This window comes from Oryctolagus cuniculus, chromosome 3 (assembly GCF_964237555.1).
Source record: "Oryctolagus cuniculus chromosome 3, mOryCun1.1, whole genome shotgun sequence".
Lineage (NCBI taxonomy): Eukaryota > Metazoa > Chordata > Mammalia > Lagomorpha > Leporidae > Oryctolagus > Oryctolagus cuniculus.
Window position 1 is genome coordinate 62,119,049 of NC_091434.1, and position 24,612 is coordinate 62,143,660.

Genomic DNA, 24,612 nt, shown 5'->3' on the forward strand with positions numbered 1-24,612 from the left:
TATCTTTGGCACGAGAGCACATTGCCAAGACACTGAGTGAAGCTCTGTTTCTTTTTTGTTGAGAAGACTACCACTGCTGAAGGAATTGCTTCCAGTGAGTCAAAAGTTATGCTAGAAATAGAACAGGTTCAGTGATGGCTGCTGTCCTGGGTTTCCATGGAGCTAAACACCTCTCCATCATTACATAGTTGGAAGTAAAGAGTCCACCTAAAGTCACATGGGAGTTGACAGCAGTGTTGGGAAGGGAGGAATCCCTCTGGCATTTTTCTTGAAATATACATGTGAGAAGTGAAATTACACATTGACAGAAAAAAGAATAATTAAATATATAACGTAAGTCTAGACATGGAGAAAGATTATCTGTGAAGCCATTTAGGAAATAAATTTTGCCTTATAACAAAAAATATATATTCTTGCTTTTCTGTTACCCATCAACAGAGAATCTAAGATCTGATACAACCTTCCAGTTGACTTCAGTAATTCACAGAGGGCTCCCAAATTCTATAGGAAAGTGTGAATATTTGCCTCCTGGAATCTTGAGAATAATGCAATAGCAGATCAAAAATTAGATCAATCTTTAAATATATCTGTTTTCTAAAAGATTCATTTATTTGAAAGTCAGTTACAGAGAGAGGGAAAGACACACACACACACACACACATACAGTCTTCCATCTGTGGGTTCAGTCCTCAGATGGCTGCACGTGCCAGGGGTGGGCCAGGCTAAAGCCAGGAGCCAGGGGCTCACTCAGGTCTTCCACATGGGTGGCAGGAGCCCAAGCACTGAAGCCATCTTCTGCTGCCATTCTCACACCATTAGTAGGAAAGCTGAATCAGAAGTGGAGCAGCCTGGACACCAACTGGCACACATATGGGATGCCGGAGTCAGACGGTGACCCACTGTGCCTCAACACCGCCTCCCTACAATATGTATAAAAAGAGAAACCCAATCCACATTTTTAGCAGGACTTATTCTTTTCTTCTCTATTTTAAGTCCTCTAGTGTAAGCATCAGCTTTTCTCCCACTTCTGTATGTTAGCACCCAGTGGTGCAAATGGATATTTGAAGTCTGGTGACTGTTCAGTTAAGACACAGCACATTTCACTGGGTTGCCTAATGCAGAATAAAAACCAGACTTCTATGCTATAAAAAAGTGAAAAAAAATCTCTAAATCTTTTGGGAGCTGAAGTTGTTATAAGACTAACATGACTTCCAAATCAAAGGAGACATTAGAACTGGCATCTGTGAACATCAACTCTAATTGAAAATATTCATATGTGTGTATTTTTGGAAATTGGAAGTTTCCCCATCAAAAATTCTCCAGCTAAGAATATATAAACAACAGTTGCCTTCACCTCCCCCTGCCCCGTATTTTTTTCTTTTTTGGTCCCTACTAGTAATTGGTTATTTGGCGAGATGTGTTCTGCAAGTGGAAAAGAAAACAAAAGAACTTTGAAGAAATCATCATCATCCCTGAAGCATTTCTGTTCGGGTGTTTTGGATTGCTTGCTCTTAGCTTGGCTCCTGCAACGTGGTTTTAAATAAAGATCAGAAAATAAGATCCCAACTCAGATTGCAGAACAAATTGCAGAAAGAGAGCCTGTGGTGCTTTTTGGCATTCGGTTACATGGCTTGGGGCTGCAGCAGAAGTTCACCTTTTTGCCCCCTGAGTTGTTTATCCTTGACCATTAGAGAGCATATTTTATTGCTTGCTTTCCTCATGTTAGTCCCGTCTTTAGCACGTATCACCTGGGGACTGGGATTCTGCCCATGCTTGCCACAACCTCTGCCCCCAGCTGCCCTGTTCCTCTCAGGCATTCTCTCTGATGGGTCTGACCCGGGCATCTATTATCCACTCTCAAGAAGTATTTCCATGGAGCCACCACCGCTGGACATAGGGCCTGGTTACAAGGTAGAATTAGGTTTCTATAACCATAGCCTTGCATTTTGGTTTCTACTTTAAGAATACAAACTAATAAGAATTACCTCTCTTCTCAGGATGCTTTGCTCTGCATATGGAGATGACGGGAAGGAAAAATCTGGGTAGGGAAGCATGAGTTCTGACCATGGCATTTCTGTCCCATTCATGGCACTTTCCTCTGAATGAGTTTGTGAGTCTGGGCAAATTGTGTAACCTGTCTGCGTCTCATTTTCCTCATGTGTTGAAAAGTGCAAGTGTCTCCATGACAGGAGGTCGTAACAATTGGATGAGGTAGCATTGTCTACTGCCTAGAAGAGTACCTGCTGGCTCTCTGTGAAGGGTGGGCTTTCACTTCTTCCTCCCCTCTTGTCTCCTAGCAGGGGTGCTGGATGGGAGTGGGGAGCCCAAAGCTCAAACTAGGCCATGGCTAATCTCTTCAGTCTTTCTGGATGTTCTGCATCTAACTTGTGCATCTTGAGTTCCCGGTACCTGCAAGAACCGTACCAGTCTTGTCTAATCAGATGAAGAAAAGGAAGGTGTTGTGGGGGGTATCCCTTCGTTACCTCTGCTTTCTCTAAAGCTATCATCCTATCCTTAGCCAATGGACTCAGCCAGTGAACTTCTTTGAAAGGGCCACCAGTTCTACATCCTCTCGTTCCACTCACTGGTCCACCAGGGCTCCCTAGTTTGTAATTCCTTTTACTATACTCCTGAATTCACCATTTTAGATTGTCCTGAATTAAAACTCAGTCCATAAATCCACATTTAATAAAGATGTTGTAAACATCAAGTATGTACACATACTTGAATAGCAGAACCAATACATGAAAATATAATGCAAACCAGCTATGTGATTTCATATTGTAGCCCATTAAAAAAGTAAAAAAAATATTTAAAAAGTTTAAAAAACTCCATAAAAAGTGAAAAAAAATCTTGTTTAACCTAACACAGCTAAAGGATTATTTCAGCAGGTAATCTATTCTAACCTTCTTATTGAGACACTTTTATTTCTTTTTTTTTTTTTTAAGATTTAGTTATTTATTTGAAAGAGTTGCACAGAGAGAAGGAGAGTCAGAGAGACAGGGAGAGAGGGGGAGAGGGGACGAGGGGGAGAGGGGGAGGTCTTCCATCTCTTGGTTCACTCCTTAATTGGCTACAACGGCCGGAGTTGAACTGATCCAAATCCAGGAGCCAGGAGCTGCTTCTGGGTCTCCCACATGGATGCAGGGGCCCAAGGACTTGGGCCATCTTCTACTGCTTTCCCAGGCCAGAGCAGAGAGCTGGATTGGAGGTAGAGCAGCCAGGACTAGAACTGGTGCCCACATAGGATCCCTGCGCTGCAGGTGGTGGCTTTACCTGCTACATGACAGTGCCAGTCTCACTTTCACTTCCTTTTATACTAACTGTATGAGCTCTGCTGTGTGCTTTATGCTTAGAGCCCAATTCAGTTTGGACTAGTCAAATTCCAAGTACACATGGCCCTGGGTAGTTAGTGGCTGCAATATTGGACAGTACAGGTCTATAGCATTTGAGAGAATTTTCCTGAGATTCTTCTGGAACTTTCAAGGCAACTCTGGGTTTTTACTGAATGTCCTCAATTGCTTCTCTGCTGACTTTCCTTTCTCTTTCTCTAATCACCCTCTGTTAGGTGTGACCTCCATCCTCTTTCCCCAAGAAAAAGATCTATCCCACTTCCCTACCTTAGTTCTACCTTCTCTGGGCACTTAGTAGTTAGAATGTCAGATCAAACTGATGGTGTGACCATGAGCACATTGTGTAAGTCAAGTTGAAAGGTAGGGACTGGTTAGAAGAAAAATGTTCACTTCCCACTTAAATGCGCCATTGCGCAGTGAAGCAATTCCCAGTGCATGCTTTGAATGGTTTTTGGTCTTTCTTCCTTTCCACATCCCTATCAAACCACTGCTCTTATTTTCATCCTTTTGCAGAGACCGTGTTACTGAAATGTCCTGCTACATTTCTTACTGTACTTCTCACTCAGGCTTTTGGACGGCAGCTGATATAATTTAAAAGCTTCTTAAAAAGTATGCTTAGAATATCTGTGCAGCTGTCTGTGGTAGCTGCTTGCGGATGCAGTGACTGATTTACTGGGTGGCAGAATATTATGGCTGCATGCTCTTGGTTATTTAAGGTGTCTGACTTAGCATCAGAAGAACTCCGAGAGCCTATTTTGTGTGCATCCCACACCATCTATGGTAAATCTGATCTGCGGGGCTGCTCCTGTGTGTGAATGCCTCCTGACGAGATGTAACACCCTCAGAATGATCTGCATACTCTGAGTCTTACACCGACTTGTTTTCATGTTTCTTTTCAGGGTGAATTTGGTAGTAAAAGTGTGTGGCTCTGGAGACTCCACATGCTTTAACAGAGAGGTGAACAGGATATGCTGAATACCATGGTTCTTGAACTACATTCTCTTTTAGGGAATAGCTTACCTTACAGGAATAGTATCCATTGGGGGTTGATTGTGTATCAGACAAATCCAGGAGATGAGGTCAGTGGTCATTTAAAAATCAAAACGACTCAGTCCTTCCCTGTTTTCATCACCATGAGCATATGTTAGATGACGAGTTTTTGACTCACAGAATTTAATAGGATCATCTGTGGGTTCAGGTTTCTCACCTGTTTTTAGAGATTAGTGAACACCTGTTGGTACTCATTTTTCTTTCACTTGGATTCTGTATTAACTTCCCCTATTAAAGCATTCTTGAGATTTCTAGGTCTCCCACTTTAGTTAAGAATAAATAAGACACTCCCAGTATTTAATACACTATCTCGGAAATGTAGCTGTATTCACGATCCACTTTAATTGAAGGAAACCCTTAAATAATTCCTCTAGTTATGCTTTAATATGGGTACTCTGCATTACTTGTGAGAAATTGCTGTTTTAAAAAATTACATAAATTAGGGGGCTGGCACTGTGGTGCAGTGGGTTAATACCCTGGCCTGAAGCACTGGCATCCCATATAGGAGCTGGTTCAAGACCCAACTGCTCCACTTCCGATCCAGCTCTCTGCTCTGGCCTGGGAAAGCAGTAGAAGATGGCCCAAGTCCTTGGTCCCCTGCAGCCCTGTGGGAGACCCAGAAGAGGCTCCTGGTTTCGGATCAGCGCAGCTCCGGCCATTGCGACCAATTGGGGAGTGAGCCAGCAGATGGAAGACCTCTCTCTCTCTCTCTCTCTCTCTCTGTGCCTCTCCTCTCTCTCTCTCTGTGTGTAACTCTGACTTTCAAATAAATAAAATAAATCTTTTAAAAAATTACATAAATTAATCAAAAATGTTATACTGCTTGATAAGCACTCTCTGTAGGTGCTATTATATATCACCTAGTTCTAATTGGGATACCAGAAAAATACACTATCTTTAAATAATTGTCAATACCTAAATACTCTAAGTAAGAGGATTGGCTTTATAATTTGTGTATGTTGCATGCATTACCAAAAATTCTAAAGACAGTGACTTGCCTGCCACAGGAAAGTGAAATGGTGCATAGTCACCATTGTTCTGTTCTTTGCACTGATGGTGGGCTAACATGCTGATTGGCAATGGCCTCTAGTTAGCAGAAAGCTTGCTCTTCTTACTGCTAATTCATACTAGCAAAGCTAAGAGTGATATGGATATGTTTATCTTAGTCAACTTTGTGATATCAGCCCTGTGGTATCCTCTAATCTTAGTGAGCCTCTAACTTCTGTAGTGTGTGTGTGTGTGTGTGTGTGTGCGTGTGTGAGATGTGGTATGCATTTATTGTAAGCAACTTAAGATCTAACTTAGATTCCTTCCTAGCCACCTGCTTCACACATTTCCCCATGTTAGGGGACTTCAGAAAAACTCTGAAGCTATTGCAGGGCGGACCACATAGGGTGGAGAGAGACAATTCGTCAGTTTTGGCATAAGCTCATCATTTCGGATGGGCATTTCTCAGGTTTTAAGTTACTGCCTCTGCCAACAGGGCTGCAAGACTTTGGAGTACTCAGACATGGTAGCAGGACATAGTGGGAAGAGCATGGGTGTTAGAATCCTGTAGATGTGGGGATAAATCCCATGTCTACCACTTTCTATATGGCCCTGGATAGGCTGCATAGCCCCTCCAAAACTCAATTACCTCCTCTCTACTGTGATGATATCATCAACTTGTTATAGAGTTGTTGAGAAAAATAAAGGTGATATCCAAAAAGCAACAGGCAGACCATCTAGATTAGTTTCGTAAGAATCAATAGCTGTGAAATGATTCTGAAGGCAATGTGCTATACAATATTTGAGAATATAACTCCCTGTCTTAATTTGGATATGGAATCTGCAATGAAGAGTCCCATGTCAAGTTATAGCATCTCTTTAAAATGTGTGATTTCTTTCAAGCTTTTTGCAATTTGTTGTTTTAAAACACTGTGGGTGGAGCTGGTGCCATGGCTCACTAGGCTAATCCTCCGCCTTGCGGTGCAGGCACACCGGGTTCTAGTCCCGGTCGGGGTGCTGGATTCTGTCCTGGTTGCCCCTCTTCCAGGCCAGCTCTCTGCTGTGGCCAGGGAGTGCAGTGGAGGATGGCCCAAGTGCTTGGGCCCTGCACCCCATGGGAGACCAGGATAAGTACCTGGCTCCTGCTATCGGATCAGCGCGGTGCGCCTGCTGCAACGTGCCAGCCGCGGCGGCCATTGTAGGGTGAACCAACGGCAAAAAGGAAGACCTTTCTCTCTGTCTCTCTCTCTCTCACTGTCCACTCTGCCTGTCAAAAAAAAATTAAAAATAAATAAATAAATAAATAAATAAAAACCATTGTGGGTGGAATGTATTGTCACTCAAATCTGTGAGTGTGAGTCATGCCCTTGAGCAGTTATCCATGCAATTTTAATAACTTATCCTTTTATTTTCTGAGTAGATTCCCAGCAATTATAGCAAAGTACATACCTTTGCATTGTCTCTTTGCATTGTTATAATAGAAAATATAATTCTGTTTAATATCACATGAGTCTATAGAACTATACTCAGATTCATGTTTGTGTCCAGGAAATAGGACATGTTTTAAAAGAATGCATGGTGTGGGGGACCAGCACCGTGCTCACCTGGCTAATCCTCTGCTTGTGGCGCCGGCATCCCAAATGGGCGCCGGGTTCTAGTCCTGGTTGCTCCTCTTCCAGTCCAGCTCTCTGCTGTGGCCTGGGAGGGCAGTGGAGGATGACCCAAATGCTTGGGCACCTGCACCCGCATGGGAGACCAGGAGGAAGCACCTGGCTCCTGGCTTTGGATTGGCGCAGCGTGCCGGCCGTGACGACCATCTGGGGTGTGAACCAACAGAGGGAAGACATTTCTATCTGTTTCTCCCTCTCACTGTCTGTAACTCTACCTGTCAAATAAATAAATAAAAAATCTTTTTTTTTTTTAAAAAAAGAATGCACAGTGTATAGACTGCTGGATATATTTTAGTTCTTTGTTAGAAGATTTTGAATTATTTTCTTCATTTCATATAATATACTGAGCAGATAACTCATTTTTATGCTTTTCTGGTCTAAATTTTTTTCTCTTTTGCATGTGGAGGTTGAAATGAAAAATAAAAGAATACATTTAATATGTGAGATTTATTTATATAAAAAGAAATTAAAGTAGCTTAGGTTTTGAAAAACTGAGAGACTATTCCTGAATTTTTGGTCACTTACCATTGACCATTTACATTTTGTCTCTTTTTGTTTCTTACCTAGGTTACTTGTTGGTTTCAGAAAACCATAAGAGATTTACAGGAACAAAGTCTAGGTTCATCACTTTCAGACAATGAGGAGCTAATTCGCAAGCATGAGGAACTGATCATAAAAGCAAAGGTAAGATACACATTAAGAAATAGTTGGAAAATGCATGGACTTCTCGTGAATATGCATCTGTGAGCAATTCAGCGAACAATAACAACAAAAACTTGTGTTTGATTTTCCCACTATTTACGTAGAAAAGATCCTGATAGGATTCCATAATACTACTGCCAATGCTTCCAGCATAATAATAAACAGCAGTTTCCACAAAAATAACCATGTTTTCTGAATAGTTACTATGTGACAGGCACTATAATAAATACATGAGGTGCTTTGTCTAGATTTTCACAGAAGCCCTAAGTGGTAGGCATCATTTTCCTTGTTTTATCAATGGCTGCAGATAAACAAAACAGAGGCTTCCAAGCTACAGTGAATTTAACTAAGGTAGTATTTACTACCAGCAGAGTTCGAATTCTGTTCTACTGTTCTAGATTTTGTCTAATTCCAGGGTCCAGGTCCATAAAACATAACACTTTCAGAGTAAATTTTTCCTAGCTTTCTAAAAAAATCTTTTTGTATACTAAACTGAGAACACACTATCAGTTTTACGATCGCTGGGGACGATGAGATTGCTGTTCTTATTTATATCTCCCTAGTTTTCGATTTGCTTCAAGTTTCTCAGTTTTGCAGGAAGTAATGGCTGGCAGCTGGGTAACCGCTAGTAGGTGTGTGGCATGTGCAAAAATGGAACTATCAAGTGCCGAAAAGAAGCTGAACAGTGCAGCCAGGTTGCAAGGCCTGCTCTCTCCATTGTGGCTTATTGTTCAGCCGTTCCCTCAACATGCTTTCCACAGTTCTGTCCTCGTGCTCTGGAGAGAAAACAAAAGTTCCTCAGAGTCGAGGCAGTGAGCACTGAACACTTTGATCGCCATCAAGATTTAGAGGACTTCGTATGTGTCGCTCCCCGTCTTCATGGAGGAACGACACAGGACCCTGCGCTGTTCTTTTGTCTGCTCGGCCCTCCCCGGGTTTGCTGCTGGTTCTTCCCGGGTTGGCTACTGTCCCTTCCACCTCCGTGGAAGGGCGGTTCCCCCTGGCCACTTTCCCCACTTCCGCGGGGGAGCGGCACACCGCCGGCCTGCTCTCTCGGGGGCTGCACAGGTGTTCCTTCAGATAGATGTTCCCCTTAGATGTTCCTGGTGCATGTTGTCTCTCTCCTCCTTTATAGTCCTCTTCCGCCAATCCCAACTCTGCTACCCACATGCCAAGTATGCTGCTCTCCTCCAATCAGGAACAGGTCCTGCTGCTTATTGGTTGAACTGGAGGCAGCTGCGTAGAAGCTGTTTCTCCCTTCTCAGCGCCATATTGTGGGAGAGCAGATGCATAGAATAAGTCTTAATTCCAGTAACTTAGTCTAGTCCGAGTTGCTCCCAGTTGCTCCCCACAGTATGTCCTGTAGGGTTGGTGGCTGGAAGCTTGGACAACACCAGGTCAATACTATTGGACAACCATTGAAAATAAGGAAGATGAACCAAATATTCACGAGTGTGGGAGGGTGGGAGTTGGCACTTGGCAGGGAGGCAGCAGACTGCACTTATTTCAGTCTCCTTGGAAGGTTCATGGCATTTTCTGTTTTGTTTCTGTTTCCCGCTCCTATTGGAACACTGTCATGTGTCATAGGTATTAAAAGCGTTTTGAATATTTAACTGGCAGAAGGTACAGTTCCAAAAGACTGTCGATCCAGTCGTGGCTGATCACTCATTTTTCATGTTTTTGAAATAATTCGTCATTTGGCTTATCAATTTAGGAGGTTTTTTGTTTTTATTGAAGTTGTGGCGCAGTTATTCTTTGACTAGGAAACTCAAGTTTTATCTGTGAGATCAAAGCATCCAGTTGTGCACTGGATGAACTATGTCCATAGGAGTTGCATAAAATGGCTGATTCCTTTGAAGAGAACAAGCAAAAGTGGAATATTCACGTAATTTAGACATGCCCTGGGCGTATTCCTTGGAAGTGTGGAGTTGTTAAGGTTTCTTACAGCCCTGGGAGTGGTCAGGTAGAATAATTTTTAGTGGATGGCCTCAGCTCTAGCGGGGCACAGTTGCTGTCATAGTTTATAGTTCATATTTGACCCTGTGATGGGTTTAACTGGAAAACCATATCAATATTCTTTCCATTATTTATCTTAAGTTGCAAACATAAGGCATGGAAGGAAGAATTTTTAGTGGCTATTTTTAGAGTGGTTTTAGGTTGTCAGAGAAACTGAACAGGAGGTATAGAAATTTCCCATAATTCCTCCTGCACCCACACATGGCCTCCCCCATTATCAGCAGCCTGCAGGAATGTGGAGCATCAGTTGCAATGGATCATTCTACGCTGACAGATCCTCGTCACGCAGTCTGTGGGAGTTGTAGCACGGCCCATGGGTTTGTGCAAATGCTTGATGACCTGTATTCCTCATTACAGTCTCATCCAGAATAATTTCACCGCCTTGAAGGTCCTCTGGGCTTTGCATGTTCTTCCCTCCCTCCCTCCCTCAACTCCTGGCAACCATGAATCTTCTTACTGTCTCCCTGGCTTTACCTCTTCCACCCTGTCATTTAGTTGGAAACACACAGTGTGCAGTCTTTTCAGATTTGTTTCTTTGTTTTTAAAGATTTATTTTATTAAGTTGTTCATTAACAGTCAGGGCTATGCTGATCAAGTCACCGTTTCCCATAGTGTCCCTTTCACTTCAACAAGTTTCCTTTTTGGTGTTCAGTCAGTTGTCACAGGGACACTATGGGAAACGGTAACTTGATCAGCATAGCCCTGACTGTTAATGAACAACTTAATACATTATCCCTCTTAGTAGTTTTTTTGTCTGTTCTACTTAATATGACTGATTTAATTCTGTAATTAATACACAGTTATTCTTAAGTGTTGAAATTTAACTGAAATGTGATCCCTGTTAAACATAAGAGTAGGAATAAGAGAGGGAAGAGATATATAATTTGGGACATGCTCAAGCTGACTTGCCCCAAATGGTAGAGTTAGAAACATACCAGGGGACTCCAATTTAATCCCATCAAGGTGGCATGTACCAATGCCATCTCACTAGTCCAAGTGATCAATTTCAGTTCACAATTGATCATAATGAAAGGACTAAGAGTCAAAGGGAGCACATAAGCAAGTCTAGTACCTGCTAACACTAACTGATAGAATAAATAAAGGGGAGAGTGATCCAACATGGGAAGTGAGATACTCAGCAGACTCATAGAATGGCAGATGCCCTAAATAGCACTCTGGCCTCAGAATCAGCCCTAAAGGCATTCAGATCTGGCTGAAAAGCCCATGAGAGTATTTCAGGCATGGAAAGCCAAGACACTCTGGCAAAAGATCTCTGTGAGTGAGATCTCAGTGGAAAGAACAGGTCTTCAAAGAAGGAGGTACCTTTCTCTGAAGGGAGGAGAGAACCTCCACTTTGACTATGACCTTGTCTAAACAAGATAAGAGTCGGAGAACTCAAGGGGCTTCCATAGCCTTGGAAACTCATGACTGGAGCATAGGGAGATTACTGATGCCATAGACAGGAGTGTCAATTGGTGAAGTCAACAACAGGAGTCACTGTGCACTTACTCCTCATGTAGGATCTCTGTCCTTAATGTGCTGTGCATTGAGATTTAATGCTATAACGAGTACTCAAATAATATATTTCACTTTGTGTTTCTATGGGGGTGCAAACCGTTGAAATCTTTACTTAATGCATACTAAACTGATCCTCTGTAAAAAAAAAAAAAAAAAAAAAAAAGAAAAGAAAAGAAAAGAAACTATCAACTCCCAACTTGACTCTCACTGGGATTAAACATGACAATAGGTCTGATCTGATTTCATCATCATTAAAAAAAATCATCTATTATTTTTCACTTTATGTTTCTGTGTGGGAGCAAACTGTTGAAATCCTTACTTAATGTATACTAAGCTGATCTTCTGTATATTAAGATAATCGAAAATGAATCTTGATGTGAATGGAAGGGGAGAGGGAGTGGGAAAGGGGAGGGTTGTGGGTGGGAGGGACGGTATGGGGGGGAAGCCATAGTAATCCATTATTCGTACTTTGGAAACGTATATTCATTAAATAAAAGTTAAAAAAAATCAAAAAAAAAAAGATTTATTTTATTTACTTGAAAGTCAGAGTTACATAGAGAGAGAGAGAGAGGGAGAGGGAGAGAGGTCTTCCATCCAATGGTTCACTCCCCAATTGACCACAATGGCCGGAGCTGCGCAGATTCGAAGCCAGGAGACAGGAGCTTCTTCCGGGTCTCCCATGTGGGTGCAGGGGCCCAAGGACTTAGGCCATCTTCTACTGCTTTCCCAGGTCATAGCAAAGAGCTGGAATGGAAGAGGCACAGCTGGGTCTTGAACTGGCGCCCATATGGGATGCTGGCGCTGCAGGCCAGGGCGTTAACCCGCTGCACCACAGCGCCGGCCCTTAGATTGGTTTCTTTCACTTAGTAATATGCATTTCAGTTTTCCCATGTCTTTTTACAGCTTGAGAGTTCATTTATATTCAATGCTGAACCATATTCCATTGTCCAGATATACCACTTTATTCATCTATTCACTTACTGAAGAATATGTAGTTGGCTTCCAAGTCTTGGCAAGTAAGACTAAAGTTGTTACAAACATCCATGTGCAGACTATTGTGTGGACATAAGTTTTCAGTTCATCTGAGTAAATACCAAGGAGTTCAACTGCTGTATCATGTGGTTAGGGGATGTTTAATTTTGTTAGAAATCATGAACTTCCTTCCAAAGTGACTACTATTTTGCATTCCCCAGACAATGAATGAAGCTTCCTGTTCTTTAACAGCCTTGCCAGCTTTTGGCATTGCCAGTGTTCTGGATTGTAGCCATTCTTATAGTTCTATAGTGGTATCTCACTGTTTCAATTGTATTTCCTGATGACATATGACCTGGACCATTTTTTACATACTTATTTGCCTGCATATCTCCTTTGGTGATGTGTCTGTTAATGTTTTTGGTTCATGTTTCAGTTAGGTTTTTTTCCCCCTTTTCCTGCTTAGAAATATTTTTTTAATTTATTTTTTATTTTTTTGACAGGCAGAGTGGACAGTGAGAGAGAGAGAGACAGAGAGAAAGGTCTTCCTTTGCCGTTGGTTCACCCTCCAGTGGCCGCCGTGGCCGGTGCACCACGCCGATCCAATGGCAGGAGCCAGGTGGTTATCCTGGTCTCCTGTGCGGGTGCAGGGCCCAAGCACTTGGGCCATCCTCCACTGCACTCCCGGGCCACAGCAGAGAGCTGGCCTGGAAGAGGGGCAACCGGGACAGAATCCAGTGCCCCGACCGGGACTAGAACCCGGTGTGCTAGCACCGCAAGACGGAGGATTAGCCTAGTGAGCCGTGGCGCCGGCCAGAAATAATTTTTAAAACTATTTATTTGAAAGGCAGAGTTACATAGAGGGAGAGACAAAGAACAATCTTCCAACCACTGGCCCACTCCCCAAATGGCCGCAATGGCTGAGGCTGGGCCAGGCCAAATCCAGGAGCTAGGAACTCCATCTGGGTCTCCCACATGAGTCGAAGGGGCCCAAATACTTGAAGCATCTTTCAGTACTTTGCCAGGCACATTAGCAAGGAGTTGGATCAGAATTGGAACAGCTGGGACTTGAACTGGCTCTCACATGGGATGCTGGCGTTGCAGGTAGCAGCTTAACCCACTGCCATAACACTGGCCCCAGAAATAAATTTTTAATAGCATACTTTTTATTATATAAAGTATGCCTTAGAAAATTTCAGAGCTACAGTGAAAATATATGCTAATCCCTCAACCAGAAGATAAGCATTGTAATTACTTTTTCACATTCCTCCTCAATCTTTCTGCACACAACCTTAGAAACACACAGTGCTCAAGTCATGTTTTCCAACTACATTTAAAAGTTTACCATAATTGGGGTTGACGTTGTGGTGTAGGTTTAGTTACCTCCTGTGATCCCGGCATCCCATTTGGGCACTGGTTTGAGTCCCTGTTCCTCCACTTCTGATGAAGCTCTCTGCTGTGGCCTGGGAAAGCAATAGAAGATGGCCCAAGTCCTTGGGCCTCTGCACCCATGTGGGAGACCTGGAAGAAGCCCCTGACTTTAGCCTGGTCTGGCTCTGGCTGTTGTGTTCCTTTGGGGAGTAAACCAGAAGATGGTTCACTCTCTGTAACTCTATCTTTCAAATAAAAAAATAAACCTTTAAAAACAAGATTTTAAAAAAAATTGATCCTAAGTATTTTCCTGTGTAATATCCTTTAGCTGAAAAACCCTCCATTATATGTATGGAATTCACGTTACAGTTGTACACATTTTATTTTACAAAGAATTTAAGTCACCTAATATCCAAACAAATATTGTATAAAAGGGACTAATTCCGGATAAACACCCTGTGTTCCAGACACGTCTGTCTGCTTCCTTTGGAGTCCTGCACTGCCCGGGACCCCATGCAGCAGCTGAATGTGTTCAGCTCATTTTCAAGTCAAGCTGTGCTTAGGAACTGAGGCAGAGAAACTTGATCTACAGAATCCTCAAGACCAAATTTTCAAAAAAACAACTTAAGCACTGTGAGTTAAAAGCACCCTTCCAGAGCCGGCTACAAGCAATGGGGCTGGACTGGAGGAAACAGCGGCACTGCTGAAAAGTAGAGACTGTGCCCTGCTCACCTCTGTGGCCCCCGCACCTAAGAGGGTGCACCGTGTGAAAAGGGGGTTTGGTGAACACCTGTATATTAGGACCTTTGGCCATGAAGAACAAACATTCACCGAGTTTTCCTTCCCAGTTCCTGGGTGGCTTTGGATGATCACTTAGCCTCCTTTCAGCCACCTGTTATCTTTTAAAACAATTTTGTGCCCCTCAGACTTACTTTTTTGTTGCTGATTTAGTTAGTTTTAACTTATTTGAAAAGCAGAGTAACAGAGTTTCCATCCACTGGTTCACTGCCTAAATGGCCACAACAGCTGGAGCTGTGCCAGGCTGGAGCCAGGAGCCAGGGGCTTCTTTAGGTCTCCCACGTGGGTGCAGGGGCCCAAGCACTGGGGCCATCCTCTGCTGCTTTCCCAGGCCACAGCAGAGAGCTGGATCAGAAGTGCAGTGGTCAGGACGGGAACCAGTACATTGTAGGTGATGGCTTTCACTGCCACACCACAACGCCAGCCTCCACTTTTTTCTAAACTTTTTTATTTACTTAATTGACAGAGACAGAGAGCGTGCACAAGCTCCCATGACTGATTCACTCCCCAGATACCTGCAATGTAATACGGATTCAGTTATGCAACTTTTGATTGGATATCGTAGCGCTACAGCACTGCTGACACAGCCATCACACGAAGTCACACCTGCGTGCACCTGCGTCGCCACCGTTGACCCGGCTGCGTGTGGCATTTCTCAGAAAGCCCCCTCCTCCCCGCTGGCCCCGGAAGACCCCTGCTCGAAAGCCTCTTCCATTTTTGTCTTGACTCAGTGTGTTGTTTCTTCCTGGAGGAGAAGGTCCCTGCCTGCCGCAAGGCAGTGTGGACGCTCTGCGCTGATGCTTCGTGACTGCGAACTTCTCCCCGTTCTTTATCCTTCCTGACCCCTGATCTCCCACTTCCCCCTTTGCCATCTGGCCCTCCTGCCAGGTGTTCCCTGCAGCCATCACACTCTCCACGCTCAAGCCCTTCATAGCTTTTCTACTCCTCCTATTTACTGTTCATCCTCACATGCTAAGCTATACTTTATTTGTATATTAAATTTCTTGCCTGTCCACTGGATCAATTTTGCTTTCCCTGAGTTGGGTATTTCAGTATGTTGCTTGTGCTGATCAAATATTGTTTTGCCCAGTGAGTTTTTACTCCCTTGGGATATCAACAACATTGACTGGCAAGGGGTTTGTGTTGGCAGGGAAGGCGATATAAGAGTTGATATTCTAATTTAGGATTGGCCAGAATCTCAAAGGATCCAAGCCCAAATCCATAATCCTAAATGTTGAAATCCTGAAAGATCAACATCTTGGAAATATAATTTTGGAAAAAATAATTTAACAAATTAAAAGATATTTATTTGCATTATAATTTTTGAAAGGAATTTATTAATACATTTGCTTCTCAGGGTCCAAGCAAATGCATCGCAATTACTACAACACACTTCTCACGTTGATGTGGTATTAACACAAGGAAAACAGATTCCATATAGTTCATAGATACAATTCCGAAAGTATAATGAAACTTCTTTTTCTCCCTCCCTGCATCCTTCTTTTTAAATTTTTGAGTTAACATTTTTAATTTACAATAATGTCAAATGCTTAATGCTTCACTAAATAAAGAGTTCAACAAGTAAAATGACTCCCCTTCAGCAGGAACACAAGTGAGGGATATAAACAATAATTAAATAAAAACATGTCTGTCTCACTCATATTCAGTAAATTTTACAGTAATCACAGATCATTAAAACTGTAGTTGTATATCATATTTAAACATTGGTTTGACAGAGATATAAAAGAAAATTTGACAAAAGTATATTTGCAGCAATACTTACACACACAGGCATTTCTTTTGTTTTGCCAATTTTTTTTCTTTTTTAAATTTAGCTCCCACATATAAGGGAGAACATGTAATATTTGTATTTCTATGTCTGACTTGTTTACATTTTTAAAAGGAGATGTATTTTAAAAACATGAAAACAACACTTCACAGGCCGCTTTCAACAATAAAATAACACGATAACATATTTTCTCAAGCATAAACACTCAAGTATACTAACAACAACCACATGAGTGTAACATTACAGACAGACGGATCGTATTAGTAAAGAAATACATCAAAACGTGAACCGTGTAAACTCACATCACCATGCTTGGTGATTGTGTGCCCTCAGCTTTCTAACTGCAGTCATCTGGAATACCTCAGTCTTGACAACTTTGATCAAAAACCAGGATAACCGGTTCACCACTGCATCTGCAGCTGCTCTAAGAACAGAGATCTTGACAAATTTTACCTTCGTCAATGCAGCTAGACGAGAAGGGTAGCTCTCCATTTGTTGAAGAAGCCGGCGGTGAGATTCTCAGCCCTCGGCCTGTATCCTGGGGATCCGGGGTGCTGCAGGTGCAAATCCTGGAGTCCAGAGGCCTGTGAGCCTACAGCCCTGACGCCCGAGGCATTGGAAGGGAATTGTGTCCCCCAGGTCTCCGCGGAGACTTATCAGCCTTCTGCCCGTGCTCTGATTGATCGCTCACCTTCCCTGGAAGCACACTCAGACACCCCAAATGAGCCCTTTCTGGGCTTCTAGGGGCTTGTTCTGCCTAATGTGATGCAGATGTCCTACGCACAACTTATCTCTTCTTTCCTGCTCTGGATTTGGCTTCCCACCCCTCTTATATGCATTTTTTCCTCCAATATGATTGCAATTTGAGGGATTTGGGCTTTCAGGATTTCAGCATGTGCTATTTTAATTTTGGGGGATTTTAGACTTGGGATTTTTGACCTTTCATTATTTTAACATGAGGGATTATGGTGTTTGGAGTTGGATTTTTTGGGATTATGGTCAGCACTGTTTTGACTGGTCCTTTCTGGGTGAGTAGGGGGAAGTGGCCATGAGCACGAATAGTTGGCCTCACACCGCAGACACACTTAGGAGCGTGCACCCCTTGGGAGAACCTCCACTGATTAGACTCTGGATCGTGCTTTGTTTCAAGACCTAGTTCCCTGGGTTGAACTCCACCCAGCTCATGTGGTTGAGGGTTGGGACGGGCACACTGAGAAACAGGTCAGATTGCTTCCTTCTCTCCTGTTAGCTGTGCCCCTGGGCAGGCTCCTGTGCTACCCTGATGGTTCTCCCCTGGGACTGGGACTGGACTGGGGCTTCTGTTTTGTGTTCTGGAAAGAAAGGCAAACAGTGACCATGGAGATGAGGGGTGAAAGCATCGCAGCTGGAATGTTCTCCCCGACATATCTCCTGTCTGTGGCACCCAGGTGTCTTCCAGACAGTCAGGTGCCCCGACACTGAGGCCCAGCCTCCCTGACTCCCCAAGGCAGCCTCTGCGATCTATAAACCTTACTCCCACTTTTGTGGCCTTTATAAGGAAGGACTGACTGTGCAATTTGTGAGGCCTAGTGCAAAATGAAAATGTGGGAGCCCTTCTTTAAAAGTTATGGAGAATTTTACTATAGAGACAGCAGAACACTGAACCCAACTCGGGGCCCTGGGTGATTGCTCAGGTCAGCTGCCCATGAAGTTGGTCCTACTCAGTGTTAAGAGTGCTGGAGGGACCTGGCACGCTTTGCCAGTTAGACATTTTCCTCAGCCACCTCAGTAACCTCTTGCTACCTGGATAGGAGGTTTTCTAAACAGACAAAACAGGGGCCTGTGCTTTGGGATAGTGGGGAAAGCCTCTGCCTCCAGTGCCAGCATCCCATATGGGTGCCAGTTCATGTCCCAGCTGCTGCTCTTCCAATCCAGCTCTCTGCTACGGCCTGGGAAAGCAGTAGAAGATGGCCCAAGTGCTTGGGCCCCTGCACCCGCGTGGGAGACCCAGAAGAAGCTCCTGGTTTCTGGCTTCGGATCTGCCCAGCTCTGGCTGTTGTTGCCATTTGGGGAGTGAACCAGAAGATGGAAAACTTTCTGTCTGTGACTCTACCTCTCAAATAAATAAATAAATAAATAAAATCTTTAAAAAACAAAACCCAAAAATAATTTAAAAAAAAAACCACATGCATTCAAAGTAGAGAAAGCGGAACTATTATGACAGAATGTTCTTGTTTATAGCTTGTATTTCAATTCCTTCTCTCTGTGATCCAAAGCAAAATGTTTTGGAAGCAGTGACCTGGAAGTTGACTAATATTACAATGGGTCACATCTACATGGAGAACAGCAAGTTCAACTCCATGCTATGTCACTCACTATGTAACCTCAGGCACACTTGGCTTTTTTTTTTTTTTTTTTTTTTTTTTGACAGGCAGAGTGGACAGTGAGAGAGAGAGACAGAGAGAAAGGTCTTCCTTTGCCGTTAGTTCACCCAACAATGGCCGCCACGGCTGGCGCGCTGCGGCTGGTGCACTGCACTGATCTGAAGCCAGGAGCCAGGTGCTTCCTCCTGGTCTCCCATGGGGTGCAGGGCCCAAGCACTTGGGCCATCCTCCACTGCACTCCCGGGCCACAGCAGAGCGCTGGCCTGGAAGGGGAGCAACTGGGACAGAATCCTGTGCCCTGTCTGGGACTAGAACCCGGGGTGCTGGCGCCGCAGGTGGAGGATTAGCCTATCGAGCCACAGCGCTGGCTAGGCACACTTGACTTTTGAGCTTCACTTTCTTCCTCAGTAAGGAAAAGCTTTGAAACTTAATCAGAAAATATCTGTAAGAGCTTACCCACATTTTAAAAGTGGCTCCCCAAATGTTTCTATTCCCATTCATAGCATAAACTTTCACATGGTTTTCATATATGGTGATTTATTTATTTTAAGATTTATTGTGTTTGAAAGAGTGACAGAGAGGGAGAGTCAGAGAGTGACATCGTCCATTCCCTGGTTCACTCCCCAAATGGCCACAGCTGGGCCAGGCCAAAGCTAGGAGCCTGAAACTCCATCCAGGTCTCCCACGTGAGTGACAGGGGCCCGTCTGGGCCATTGTCCACTGCCTTCCCGGGTAAATTAGCAGGAAGCTGGATCAGAAGAGCAGCAGGGATTCACATCAGCATTCTTCTATGAAATATGAGGTCTCAGGTGGAAACATAACCCGCTGTGCCACAACACCTGCCTCTTTTCTCTGGGTTCTTAAAAATCAATCTTATTCCTTCTTCTTGGAAAAGGAATCCAATTTTATATGTCTACAAATAGTAAGCAGTCTATTACACTTTGGGGTTTTTTTTGGATAGGAGTATGAGGAGAGGAATGGGAATGTTCCTTCCAAAGATTTAAAGGAAATCAGGCAGCAAGCTGGAAATTACTCTGAAACTCATCTAAGTAATCAGGTAACACAGAGAGCAGGTGTTTCTGTTACGTGCACCTACAATGAACCGCAGGGATCCAGTCCACATCGCTAGTTGGTTTAGTCGATACGCTCTTGTAAAACAGACTTTGAAACTCTCTATCATGTTAGTGGAATACATTCAAAACAAGAATTAGATCAACTTTCATAGCCCTTAATAAACATGATCAATAGCCTATTCAGAACATGTTGAAATACTTGAAAAGAAGGATTTTTTAAGTACAGTCTTTAACTATGGGTACTTGTTTTAAATTATAGTTTAAGTAATTTTCCTTTTGCATATGTAACAAAGGAGTAGCAGACATGAATTATTAAAAGCCATTATTCGGTTGAAAATCTTAAATACTGTAATGATGGTATCATAAATCAAGTTGATGCCAGGCAGCTTGTCTTGGAGTGTAGAGTTAGTTGGAGGTATTCAGATAATATGTAAACAGATACTTATCATAGTTTCTCCTTTGAGCAAGCATAGCCATTCCTTCCATAAATTGGAAACAATATTCAGGAAAGATCTGCCTTTAAGAGCCAACCTGCCCTTCTGAGGCTTTGGCCCTTGGTGGAACTAAGCCCCTTTGTAGTTTGTGTCAAGGGGGAAGTGTTTGAGTTATTGGTTCTCAACTCTGACTCCACGCTGGTGTCAATTGGGGAGTGTTGACAAAGTCCTGGAATCTCCATCTTCTTCCCATAGAGTCTACATCATTTTGGGGGAATATCGGTCCTTAATTTTTTTCATTGTCAATCTTTGTGTTTTATTAAAAGGCAATAAAGGTTTATTTTTCCTTCAAAAAAAGCTGAAAGATCTGGCAATATCATAGTCATCTTTCTATGAAGACATAATTCTTGCTCGGTCCAGTAGTATCTCTTTTAGAAAAGGCATGTGTACTCCAGTTTGCCACAGTCCCCACCATTCCTCATTAGCCACATCCACTCCCACTCTTGCTATATTCACACTGTGTGACTGGCCCTATAAGTATTTGTGTCTAAGACTTGATGGACAATGAGATAAATCTAAGCAAAATAGTAGCTTAAACTGGTTTGTATTTTAGAAGATTATCTTGAAAATAGTGTAAATGATGAGAAGGAGTAAATTAAAGACAGGAAAATCACTTAGGAAACATTGTAGTTTGAGTGGTAGTGACTTTAGGTAGGGCAGGCTCTCTTGGTTAATCTGCATCTTCAAAGCTTAAAGGAGACTTACAGCCACGTTACTCATAGTATGATGCTCAGAGAACAGTCAGAAATGCAGACCCTCGGATTCCACCCATCATACCCATTGAGTTAGAATATGTGTTTTAACACATTCCCCAAGAGGATTGGTATGTACGTTAAAAGGGATGCTGACTTGGAACTTTTCCCTCCAGTGTTTCATGTTTGTCCATGCCCCCCTTAGTTTTCCAAGATGACCATGTGACTAGCAAAGTGCTTGATTAGCAGTAATCTACAATGAAAATGGTGTTGGGAAACATCATCTTCAATGTATTGCTATAGCAGCGCTCACATGCCTCAACTTCAAGATTAAAACCATCTCCCATGATTCATCATCTAATCCAATTTTCCAAGTCATTGAAAATATTTTCTAGTTGTTGCTGAGTAACTTCATAAATTGGATTTGTGATCTGGGCTGCAAGTATCTTCAAATAATATTATTTGGAGATCTTTAAAAAATACTGATCTTTATATGCTGCAGAAACTTTGTTCAAAGGTAAATGGCAAATTTAAAGTTACAAAATATAAGTAGAAAATAAGTAAAGAGAAATTCTTGCAAGTTTATTTGAATAACTTAAGGGCATAATTATCAATAAAGCTGGTGGAAGAAAGCAACTCTTTAAAAATGCTTATAGTTTTTATTATAGTGCATTGTCATTTTGGGAAAATCAAAGGAAAATCAAATGCACACATAGTGTGTGGTATACATGGAAATGGGCAGGAAGCATAAAACATGTAAACTGCATATTCCAAAACTACATGTGTTGGTGTACATGTGTGTGTGTGTGTGTATACTCTGTGGGTGAGTGTTTGACTATGAAACTATGTACGTGTTGTTTTGCAATGTATTTTTACCAATTAGCATTATGTCATAAGTACCTCTTCTCTTGCATATTTTTAAAATTTTTGCATAATTGGAAGGGAGAGAGAGTGAGAGCAAGAGCTGGAGACGGAGCTTTCATCTGCTTGCTCACTCCCTAAATGCCTGTAACAGTCAGGGCTGAGACAAACTGAAGTCAGGAGCCAGGAACTCAGTCCAGGTTACCATGTGGGTGGCAGAGACCCAACTACTTCAGCCATCACTTGCTGCCTCCCAGGAAGCTGGAATAGGAAATGGAGCTGGGACTGAAACCCAGGCATTCCAGTGTTGATGGTGGGCATCTCAAGGAGCGTCTTAGTTATTGCATCAAATGCCTACCCTTTAAATGTTGCTTAGTGAGTGCATGTTATCCAGCCACGTGGATATATCATACATTATGGGAAGCAGCAAGACATAGTGCCTCAGGGTGTGGCACTGGAGTGAGCTGTTCACTTCCTGACGGTGGATAGTGTAGCAGCCCTGAGTAAGGGACCTGAAGTTAAATCCCAGCAATTCTGCCTGTGTCTCATGTAATCTTGGGCAACTTTGGTATAAAGCTGGACTTGCGCTCCATTTCCTTTTTGTGGAAAAAGGTAGTAATTGTACTGAGCTTACACGGTTGTGATGATTAAATGTGTTCATATGCAACAGTGCTTAGGCCATTGCCTGGCACCACTGAAACACAACAGAATAAAGGATGTTTTATTTCGTTTCATTTTAAAATTTTTCATTGTGTTTTTCCATGATTTTTTTAAATTAGCTTAAAATTTTCTTAGGTTTTATTTGTTTACTTATTTGAAAGGTGGAGTAACAGGGAGAGTGAGAACTTTCATCTGCTGCTTCACTCCGCAACTGTCTCCAACAGCTTGGTTGGGCCAGGCCAGAGCCAGGAGCCAGGACCTCCAGACAGGTCTCCCACAGCAGCGGCAGGAACCCAAGTACTCTTGGGCCACCAGGAAGCTGGGTCAGACATAGAGGCAGGACCCACTGCCAGGCTCTCTGATACAAGATGTAGGGCCCCAGGTGGTGCTTTAACTCACTGCTGCACAACAAGGCCTATTTTAAATAGCAGGAAAATAAGTATAATAAAAAACTCACCATTGGTGATATTTAGTAAATGTTTCATTTGTGGCCTAAGTGTGCATTTCTTAAAAGCTCAAGTGGAGTGTTGATGTTTCTGGTCTTTTCTTCATCCTTTAAACAGCAAAGGGTGTGAAGGAAAGAATTGCACAACAAAGCAGTGTGTGTAACAGTCAAAATACAGGGTTATTATTACAACATGAAAGATGTAAGTCTAAATAAATCTTTGAGTTTACTAACGTGTGGACAAGATTGTGCAAGCTTGGAACTTTCCTTCTTTACATCAAGTGATAATAGAGTACAATAGGTTTTATTTACTCAAGTAATTTGAAAACCAGAGACAAGCACTTATATTTTTATATTTTTTTTGAAAAATAGGGATATACCTTTAGAAATTACCCTTACATTAAATATTTAGTACAAAAGTAGCTACCCATAGGTCTCTTGGATAGTTCATGAGGTATGGATAAATACACAGAGTTTGTCCAAGTTATCCAAATATTTTTCAAGTGTTCCACAGGCATTTTGGAATGGTTTTATTCTCAGTGCTGCACCCATTAGCTTGTATAAAGAAGCTGACTGTACTGTTATTTGAACTTTATTTTAATTCCAGATTCCTTCACGGAAGGTAGCTAAAAAAAACCCCGTGACATCATTATATAACATTTTGCTTCAATAAATCGTCTCACATCATTCCTGATCATTACAAACAAGATCTATAAAATGAAGCAGGATCTGTTTCTTTTCTAATGTTTCTCTAATTTAAAAAACAAAATGGGGTCTGAATCAGCAACGTCTCAAGGCAGAAATTGAGTTCCCTAAACATCTTAGACACCTGTGCTAGTGTATTTCAATTCCTCTGTCTTCATCTTTGTGAGCAATTTGTTTTACTTGTCTGATTTTTTAATGAACTTCCCAATTAAAAGCAGATGTCACTTTTTACAGAACATAAATTAGAAACAATTTTATTACCAACAGGCAAAATATATAGATACAGTTCTGAATTTGCCAGTGAGCATTGAAAATGCACACAATAATGGGATTTTCACATAGGTAACCTTATTCTAGCTTTAGCATGTCGGTTAATTTAAAGCTTAGTGAACCATATGCTTTCATTTCCAAGGGAAAGTTTAATTTAGAAAAATTTGTAGAAATATTTTTTCACATCTAAGACATTGAGTTAAAACTATTGTACTCTATGATCACTAGGTTCAAAAATACTTACTGTCACTTTGGTTGCAAAATGTTCACCAGCTCATTAAATTCAAATGCTTGGGAAGTTTTTTAAGTTTTGACCTTTACAAAAATTCTTCTTACATCTTTTTTTTTTCAGTTGACAGTTCTTAAAATTCTCACAAGCATGATTTTATAGTTACTGTTATTATAATGCATAGTAACATTGCTATTATAATAATAGTGAAATTGAGTCTACTTTTTTTTGAGGATTTATTTATTTATTTGAAACAATCACAGAGAGAGAGGGAGAGACAGAGATCTTCCATCTGGTGAGTCACTCCCCAGATAGCCACAATGGTCAGGGTTGGGCCAGGCTGAAGCCGGGAACCAGGAGCTTCATCTGGGTCTCGCACTTGAGTGGCAGGGGCCACACACCTGGGCCATCTGCTGCTGCTTTCCCAGGCCATCAAACACTTTAGGCAGACACCTGCGAGGCATTGTCTTATGACTCAGCGCAGTGTGACCTAAGTGTCTACACCCTTCTGAGTGACATGCCTGAGCAGCCTTTGGTGACTTACTCAACTCCCCGGTGCAGACTTCCTTCACTTTCCTCACTGCAAAGACCTTC

The 24,612-nt window shown here is 42.4% G+C and overlaps 1 protein-coding gene across 5 annotated transcripts in view; it reads left to right on the forward strand.

The window, feature by feature from the left end:
* The window catches only part of CCDC141 (coiled-coil domain containing 141), a 202,846-nt gene that overhangs the window by 71,871 nt on the left and 106,363 nt on the right, over positions 1-24,612 (forward strand). For all 5 annotated transcript variants that reach the window (XM_070070578.1, XM_070070581.1, XM_070070582.1 and 2 more), the window contains one exon: positions 7,628-7,744. In XM_070070578.1, the coding sequence (XP_069926679.1) occupies positions 7,628-7,744 (117 nt within the window). The remainder of the gene's footprint in view (positions 1-7,627; positions 7,745-24,612) is intronic.